Source organism: Mchenga conophoros, linkage group LG13, assembly GCF_057382185.1.
Source record: "Mchenga conophoros isolate Kocher_MC1m ecotype Shallow Benthic linkage group LG13, M_conophoros_male_GT1.1, whole genome shotgun sequence".
NCBI lineage: Eukaryota > Metazoa > Chordata > Actinopteri > Cichliformes > Cichlidae > Mchenga > Mchenga conophoros.
Genome location: NC_140538.1, coordinates 7,455,631 through 7,465,095, shown reverse-complemented (window position 1 = coordinate 7,465,095; position 9,465 = coordinate 7,455,631). Strand labels below are relative to the sequence as shown.

Genomic DNA, 9,465 nt, shown 5'->3' with positions numbered 1-9,465 from the left:
AAAGTATAAACCTGTTTCATCTTTTACACCTCTCTCTCTTCCTCTGTAAGACTCCCGAAACCTGTGCTGCTCCCCTCCCTGCACAAAAATGACGAAATTATTAATTAACTGATCCAAAGGAGCAGCCATATCATACTATAGAGTCCCACTAAACCTGCGCTTAAAGAGCTGAGCTTACATCAGCTTAAACAGCCCATGAAAGACATTTACTGTATGCGGTGCTGTTTTGTCGCTGGATGATATTAAATGAGACACACAAAACGCTGAAGCCGCTCTTAAAAATTGTGAGCTAGTTTAATTTACGCCTTCAATAAATGTTCTGCCACATCCTTTTTTTATAAATAGTTGTTCAAATGATAGTCTCTTTGGCTGGTTCCTTCACCTAATTCCCCCGAGGGCGAGGTAAAAGCAGAAAAGAAATTCTTCCTGACTCTTCGAAATTGCTTTCCAAAGTAAGTCATCTTCTGCTGTCACTTTGTGACTGCTGCAGTCACTCTGAATATGCACATTAATGTGAAACAATGAGCAAACTCCTGAAAAGGAAAATGTGAACATTTCTAAAAGGCAGCAATTATGAAACACATAGTCATTAACTTTTCAACTGGAACGATACATCATTCTAAAAGACTGAACAATAATTTGTCAGAACTGATACTTTCCTCTTTGAGAGGAAAATGCAACCTGAAACTTAAAAAGAGGCACGATGTCTCATCCATTCTCATCTCACAGTATGGGGTATAAACCATGAGTTAGATGAATAATTTAAAACTAAAAGATCTTGATTTTGCCATTTCATGTTTAATTCAATGAATAACAAAACATAGGTTTAGCATGAGTGAACACATCATATAAAAGCTTATGTTCAAACTTCATTGTTCACTCTGGTTGTAGCTTTTGTAAAGAGAAAAAAAAAGTCTGGTTCCTATAGTTTGTATTTCTCCTCCAAAAGTTTACCTTTGACCTTGTATATTTAATTCAGTATTTCAAAAATGATGAAAGGCATCTCATTTTCTGACAAGACACAGAAACTCTCTGTGAGACTGCAAAGTTGGCCTCAATATGTATAATATATTTTATGCACTCCAGTGGCCAAAACCCATAGTACAAAAGGTCATGGCTTTCTGGGCTTAATTACAAAGCTGTAGCAAATCTTAAACAATATAAATGTCAACTTGAATTATCAGAATTTACACAATATTGGTCAACTTTTTTTTAATGCAGGTTCACAAATATGACATGGCAGCAGTGTACAGGTGGAAATCACTAACCTGGTAAGGAAAAATGAGCTTTTATGCTGATGTGGCAGAGATTTTTAAAGCATTTAAATGATACAGTTTCACTGATGTCTTTAACTTTATAAACTTAAACCATGATCCTAATAATTCGCAAGTAAAAGTGACAGCATGCAAGACAAGGCTTGTTCTCCTGGAAGTATTTTTGTTTTATTTTGCTTTCATTTCTGTTACAAAAATGAATAATTAAAATGATAAAATCTCTCTAAATTTTCCAGGATTTGTATTCCCACACTGGTGATTTGCGTAGCTGCCTGGATATGCAGAGAGAGGGATATGAGGGATTGAACCTCCAAAAAGCCATCAGTGCAATGCCCTGCACAGGTCAAATAATGACTTGTTGCAAAGTTGACTCGAACAGAAAAGAGAGCACGAGCAAAGCTCACCCTTAACAAGGAGAAGTGTGAAAACATCAAAGATCAAGAGGAAAAAAAACAGGAGAAGCACAGAGAGCTGCACTGGACAGTTTCCATTCTTTGATAATCTTTTTCCTTCACTACAAACTTCTTTGCATGTTATGACTTCTTTCTCCTCAGCTGCAGGGGCAAAGCTACAGAGCTACCAAGTAGCCGAATCATGAAAAATAGCAGTTGACATTTCTGGTTATTCAACCTATTTTTTGCCCGGACCCAGGTGACAGTAGACAACTGTTATACACAGACATGGATCTACAAAGCTCTGCCTGGCACCTATGGACTACCATCACACTAACATGCAGGGTGCTTTAGTGATTGTCTGCTTCTTGCTACTGTTCTTACATCACATAGCAAGAGTGAAATTTACACTCCTAATGTCAAGCACTGACCTCCGTTCTGGTGTGACTGCTGTCCATCAAGTGGATAAATTACATTTACATTTTCTTTAGTCTTTATTTTAATGCCAAAAAATTAGTTACCGTAATTTAAAAGTTGTCTTGAGAGGGAAGTTCAAGCCTTCTATGCTTTTCCATTTCTCTGCACCTAATTTTTGCACTGTGTATTTCAAAAAACTACAAATACAGTCAAACCTAAAGACCTCTTTGCAATAAAATTTGCTAGTCCTCCATAATCCATTTTTGGGAATACATTGTGACATTAAGGAAAATAATCTACCCATATTTCTTCATATTGCAAACATTTGCTGCTATTTATATGGCAAGCTGTGAACTGGTTGTCTGCAGCTTTGTCTCATTATGCACATCAGGTGTGCTGCTCCAGGCTCAACACCACCAGTGGTTCTCTATAAATATGGAATCCCACCATGCTCTGAACACAAAGACCAAATGAGGAACAATCACATAATGCACACAGTGCATGGCAGCAGCAAGCTGCTCTCCACAGGTAGCTCCATTTTATTATCAGTACTGTTGAGAATTTTAAAAAAGACTTCTTTAAATTCAGAAGCTTAAGAAACCCATGTCTGACAAACAGTGTTCATTTTTCACAAATGTTTTGACTTCAGAACAGGATATTATTTCCTTCACATTCACAATGTCAGACCATGAAAAACTCACCTCTCTGGACTCTCTACATTATGCAGCAGCAAACTCTTACTTCTCATTCTGATAGTGCACTGCATTAATGCGAAACATTAAACTTTACTGTTTGTGCCTCATTTATCTACATGCTTCTAAACTTTTCATCCCCAAATGCTGAAGGTTGTCTAATCAGGTGTTCTGATTAGACATTAAGCTTGTGAGATATTTAAGACTGGTAATGTTGATATGATTTTAATTTAGCAGCTCATTAAGATTTTGCCTTTTATAATGAAAATGTTCAGTCTTTTTCATGTAGTTGCAAGACACTGAGGTTTTGGAGTCATATGTGCTGATAATGCAATTCTTGCATAAATTGGACTTAGCAGTGAACATTTTTTCTATCTAATTTCATAGAAACAACTATTTATAAATAGCATGTTACCACCTGAAACCAGAATTGTGACTCTAAAGGTTGTTAGTCCATATTGTCACAGTTAGGAAAATATTTTCACCCTTTCAAACTGTCGCTGCCCTTATCCATGACATTTTTGTTAAAACATGTGTCAGCGGCCGTGCGCAGTCTCATTATATGCACATTTTTTCTCAAAAAGGTGAACATATCAGGCTGAAGTAAAACTTCACATCTACCGCACTCCATATTTCCAGTGACTGCAGCAGTTCATTAAGATTCTGACTTGATAGAAGTAGGTGATGGTGGTTGTGTAGTACAGAAATGAAGACCATATGATAATTTAATCTTTAAATAAAGTGCTTCCATAAAGGGGTTTGGCTGAAAGGCTGACACAAATATGTAATACCTGTGTTCTAACCAGTTTGTTTTAATTTTTTCAAAGATAATCATTGCAGTGAGTTTGTAGGGACTTAACATCAAAATGGTGAAATTACTGTGTTTAATTGAGTTGTAGATACCAGTTTAGCTTTGAATACAGTTACAAATTCTCATTATCATACTCGAACTTTGCAAACAGAGAGAAAATTCTAGGAAACTAAAGCGAGAACTTACAGGTAATGGCATAAAAATCAGGAATAGCTAACCCACCAATCTAAACTACCACTGGTGGCTTGTCATAAATTAATTAGGATACACTCTTTACTCTGCACAGATGAAAAAGCAGAATCGCTCTTCTTCCCGCTAACAGGTCAAATGTGTTTGTGTACAAAATAAAAGAAATGCGAGAAAAAGAAATATGTTTGTGTTTAAAAAAAAAACACAAACTAAAATATAGTAAAAAAAAAAAAATTAAAATAAAGTAATAATGTTTCATGTAAAAATTCCTGTGAAATTAAGATTATTGTGGTCAGTATATTGTTATTGCAATAACACTTTTATTAAAGCGTATTCTGTGTTAGTGTCAAGTGCTAAAATGGGCTGTATCTGCCATCTGCCGGACAAACAGGGAAACATATGCCAGTAAAAATAATATATATATTTCCATGTACAGTCTAAGCCTTCAAAATGGGAAGCCTGGGGAAATTTGAAAATAGCAAGAGAATAAGCAAAGACTAGGAAAGGAAATTTAAATGGTATTTTTTAAACATTTGTATAGGCTTACACGTCCGAAAACGCACGAAGTTAACTGAATATCCTACTAAAAGAATGTGTATTTGTATACGGAGTATCCATTGTTTAAATATTTTTATATATATATATATATATATATATATATATATATATATATATATATATATATATATATATATATATATATATATATATATATATATATTTTGAACGTCGCAATGTTGGCAAAGAGAGGAAGTGACGTAAGATTTGCGCATGCGGTTACCGATTGGGTTTCCGGTACGGATCGGGTAGAGACAGCAATCTCTAACAAAATACGAGGTTTTTTACTGTTTAACGCGGACTAAAGTAAGCGCTGAAGATGTCCGAGGGGACCCGCTTGGAGAATGCAAACCCTGTGATTTTTCAGCGGTCGGGGGACAGAGTACAGACGGCGTCCGAAGAGGATGAAGACGTCCACGACCCCATCGACGACAGAGAAATATTCGATATCCTGTTTTCATGTTTTACTGTGGTTTAGAGTGCATTTACGCTTTAGAGATATGCCCTTCATCATTTTTTTTTTTTTACTGATGTTCATGTATTCTATTATTTGCCTGACTTAAAAGCTAATGCCAGTGCCATTCAGCTAGATAATGAAATGGAGGGAGTTAACAGCAGTTTAAGAAGTAGCACGATTGTATCTGGGTTTACCGACAAGTAACAGTAGTCACATTTTTAGTATTGAAAGCGTAACTAAACATTTTGAAGTGCAACTGTGTTTTAATAGGTTAGTTAACCATCGTAGATTAAATTTATAAACACCGTTAATGATTTAGGTTGCTCAATTCGTATTCTCAGGAATGTAAAATTGTCTCATTTTTGTAAATATATTTTATTATATATATAATTTGAACAATTTGACAGTTTTTAATTGAGTTATTGTTAAGCTGATGTTAGTATTTCTTGGACTTAGGTACAGTGGCTATGCAAACAGCTTAAAGTTTGTCTTTTTGTCCTTTCTTTCCCCTCCTCCCAACTGGTTATGGCCAATCTCTGTACTTTGAAAAGCCTGATTCTGCTGGAGGTCTCTCCCTGTTACAAGGGAGCTCTTCTGTTCCACTTTTACCAAACACTTGCTTCACAGGAGATATCGTTCTTTGCGTTTCTTTCTAATATTGTTGGATCTTTACTTTAATATCATTAGTACACTGATTACAGTAGTGCAGAAACAAAAATATTTATTATTTGTATTATACCGTCTTGAATTCTTTAACTAAAGTTACATCTGATCAGATCTATCAATGACCCAGAGCATCCACTGTCACTGGAAGAGCTCAATGTTGTGGAGCAAGTTCGAGTTAAGGTATGGGGTTTTTTTTTTGCTTCCTATTATCTTATATTTTTCCTATGTTTGTAGTAGTGTGAATAAAGAAATAAAAAGATGCTCTATAACACACTTGCAGATTACTTTAGTAAAGACATGGTTGAAGACAGTTGAATCCAACAACAAACATTTCATTCAAAAGTATTAACAGTGAATTTCATTGATAAATGAATGCAGTATGCTGTTAGGAAGATAAATTGATGAATGAAGTTTATTATTTGTGTATGCTTCCTCAGGTTAATGATGCAGAGAGTACTGTGGGTATTGAGTTCACGCCCACCATCCCTCACTGCAGCATGGCAACACTCATTGGTCTGTCCATCAAAGTCAAGCTTCTGCGCTCCCTGCCAGACAGGTTCAAAGTATGTTTATGCATGTTTTTTCACATGGCATGCACATTTAACCTTAAACATATTTTACAGTGTCAAATTTTTATGTGCTTTAATTTTTTGTTATTTTCAATTGTGGCTTAAATTGCAGTATATTTTTTCTATTTCCTCTCAGATTGATGTTTGTATCACTCCTGGGACTCATGCTTCAGAGGAAGCAGGTAAAACTCCATAGAGAGAAACGAGGCGAGATGGAATTTTAGACCATTTTTACCAGTATAATCGAATGCATTATTTATCATACTGCTTATGTCATTGTGTGTACAGTGAACAAACAGCTGGCAGACAAAGAGAGAGTGGCAGCAGCTCTGGAGAATGCATCTCTACTGGAGGTGGTCAACCAGTGTCTGTCGACCAGGAGCATCTGAACAGTCAGCCAGCTTTACTCTTGTCAGCTTTTAGACTCAGATTTTTGCAGGAGGACTTGTTTGGTTTCTTTGAAAACTTGGTTTGTATCTACCAACTATCTGCACACCCCTACTCCTGGTATGAGTAGTGGGAATGATCAGGATCATACAGGTTCTGTACATTGGCAACATTTACTGAATAAGAGTGCAGACAAAGCCAGTTCTTAAATTGCCAAAGAATAATATAATCTGAGTGTAAGCTCGTAACACAGAGTCGTTTGGACAAATAAATTATTCTTCCACCTGGAAATTTTAACAGTGTGGAAATGCAGAGAAACTCTACCTGTTACATTTGTCATATACACTCACCGGCCACTTTGTCAGGTATACCTGTTCAACTGCTCGTTCATTTAATTATTAATCAGCCACTCTTATGTGAAGAACCAAATGCATTTCAACATATATACACGAGAAGGGTCATCCGCTGAAGTTTCAGTGCTAGACTGGCTGGCCTGAGGATGTTATAAAATGCTTATCTAGTGGGGTTTCCCCACTCTCCATCCACTTGTGGGGTTTACAGAGAATGGTCTAAATAAAAAAGCGAAAATATCCAGTGAGAGGCAGGTTTCTGTTAGATTTGTATTGTTGGATTGTCATTTATGCCTAGAAATATATATTTATATATGCTTAGCTTTGAAGGTCTGTAACAACTCTGTGTAGCATGAAGAGGGGAGTGCGTTCACTCCTCTTCAGAGGGTTCTGGCATAGATCACACACCTCCTAGGAGAGGTCGTATCTTCTCTTGCTGATATATGGTATAGCAAACACACGTATATCTGTTTAAGTATAAGAGCCTTTTGTTCAGATGGACCGCTAGACTCCTGGCACCAGCTTTGGGGAGTCTTCACAGGGTCACATCTTGACCTCACACAGACAAGGTATTCTTTGTCCACATGTATACCTATATGAAATGTCATATGTTAATGAACCTATACATATTCATGTAACCACAATAAAAGGATTGCTATGGGAAACTGTATTTATTCTTATTGTATTCTAATTTTTGCCTCATAACTTTTGCACTGTCCACTTCCTGCTGTGACAAAACAAATTTCCCACGTGTGGGACTAATAAAGGTTATCTTATCTTATCTTAAACCTGGTTGAGAGTGACGGAGGTCAAGTGGGTGGAACGACACTTGGCTCCAGGCAGGTCTCCCTCATGCATGAGTAACACAAAGAACTTTGCTTCCAGCATCATTCCACAAAACTGAAGTCTACTCACTGGTTTCTTGAACATGCCAATAACTTCACTGTACTCCAATGGCCTCCACAGTCACCAGATCTCAATCCAATAGAGCAGCGGTTCCCTTCATGGGCCACGGACCGGTACCGGTCTGTGAGTGGTTTGGTACCGGGCCGCGAGAGTTGAGGCTCGGGTTCCAACGTGATAACAGTAAGGTGTACCTAACAAAGGCATTTGTGACTAATTTCTCTGCAATAACTGTTGTATATAATCTTAATGTTTTTGAAATGTTATTAAAGTGTACAGCTTATTAAATGAAAATGATGCTTTTGTCTTTTTTCCCTGTACGTGTACTGTGATGTAGAACTTTTACTACAGAGCTGGTAATTTATGGTTAAACACGGCAACTGTTTATTTAGTAAAACTTGTGTTTACATTAGTCCACCAGGAGGCAGCCTTGTCTTATTCGTGTAAGGCGGGCCACGTGAAGCTTATGTCCGTCAGATGTGAGGAGGCATTCTGGCAGAACAAACTGCACCTCTGATATGTCCAGCATGCTTGTCCACCCACTCACCAATCAGCTCGGGTTTCCTTTAAGTCCTTTTTTGCAAGAAGGGCTTCTGCATTGTCACAAGCATTTCTGAACTCATGTTGTGTAAAAGACGTGTAACTTTAGCACAAATATGAAAATAATATGTGAGTAAGATATAGTTCAAAATGTTAAAATCAAGCAAAAGAATGATAAAACATGGATTTGTTTTTGTTTTTTTAATTTTAAAAGTAAGTATCGCGATACAGCTGTTTGTCTCGCTGGGGGAAAAGGGTTATGTAATCAAACTGTTGACGGTCTTCTCTCTGAGAGTGGAATTTGGTGTTTCTTTCCAAATTCAATGACGTCAGAAGCCCTTATATATAGTGTTTGTGTGTCTTTTGAGAAAATAACTTTTTCAGGTCACACTAATGCTGTTTTTTCTCTCTCTTGTTCCACATCTGGAAACATTGCATCACTATTAAAACTCCGGATAAGAGACCCTGCCGGCACAGCTGCATTGGCCGAACCCAGAGTCATACCTTCAAAGAGTTGAGCCTAGGAAGGAGGAAAAATACTGTCATCTGAAAATGAAAATGGCATGAACAGAACAGGATCATTTTAGGTCTATGTAGATGTAAAAGATGGGGGTAGAAATGACATTTGTGGGGAGAAAAGCTTTTAACCATAAAGCATTTTTTAGTGTTTCCCTGGCAGTTCTTTATACCGTTTATGTTCAAGTGATCACTAAAATTGAAGTTCATTTAGGTAATGATGAACAAGTAATTACTTGGAGGTGTTCCAAGAGGGATGCCAAGCTGAAAGACTTGCTTCTAGAAGAGGTTTAGATTTGCTCAGTCAGTTTAAGAGGAGAGGTGGTTATCTACCAGTCAGAAGGTCAGTGGTTTGATCCCTGGCTCTTTCAATCCATAAATTGTTCTTGAGGCAAGATACTGCACCCCAAAGTTTTCCTGACGTATCCCACAGACATCCAGCGTGTACATTATTGTGTGAACAGATGATTGTGGCTTCTTGAAAAAGCTGCTATTAAGTACAGTTGCTTTCATTTGTTACCTGGTTGAATAGCTAAGGGGCTGCTTCCAGGAGCTTTTGAATAGGAAGACAAGGGGGGACCAAGAACAAGGCAGGAGAACCCGACAGGAAAACAAAATGTTTGATCAGGGATTTTAGAAAGCATGGAAACACTGCATATTATTGTGTGCATCATTTGCAGGCCTGTGCAGCCAGATCAATGCTAAGACATGAAAAGGGTTACATATCATTTATCATTTTGTAAA

General features: G+C 37.2%; 1 protein-coding gene across 1 annotated transcript; it reads left to right on the top strand.

Moving 5' to 3' along the window:
• Positions 1-4,551: 4,551 nt before the first annotated feature.
• ciao2b (cytosolic iron-sulfur assembly component 2B) lies at positions 4,552-7,427 on the top strand. Its single transcript, XM_085296220.1, has 5 exons — positions 4,552-4,781; positions 5,559-5,636; positions 5,894-6,019; positions 6,162-6,207; positions 6,314-7,427. The coding sequence occupies exons 1-5, from the start codon at positions 4,653-4,655 to the stop codon at positions 6,412-6,414; spliced, it is 480 nt and encodes a 159-aa protein (XP_085152346.1). The 5' UTR covers positions 4,552-4,652; the 3' UTR covers positions 6,415-7,427.
• The last annotated feature ends 2,038 nt before the right edge of the window (positions 7,428-9,465 follow it).

Bases quoted from the DNA above. Each gene is read 5' to 3' on its own strand.
- ciao2b (XM_085296220.1), top strand. From the start codon at position 4,653: ATGTCCGAGGGGACCCGCTTGGAGAATGCAAACCCTGTGATTTTTCAG. The intron at 5,637-5,893 runs GTATGGGGTTTT...ATGCTTCCTCAG, and splicing joins TGGAGCAAGTTCGAGTTAAG to GTTAATGATGCAGAGAGTAC. The intron at 6,020-6,161 runs GTATGTTTATGC...ATTTCCTCTCAG, and splicing joins CCCTGCCAGACAGGTTCAAA to ATTGATGTTTGTATCACTCC.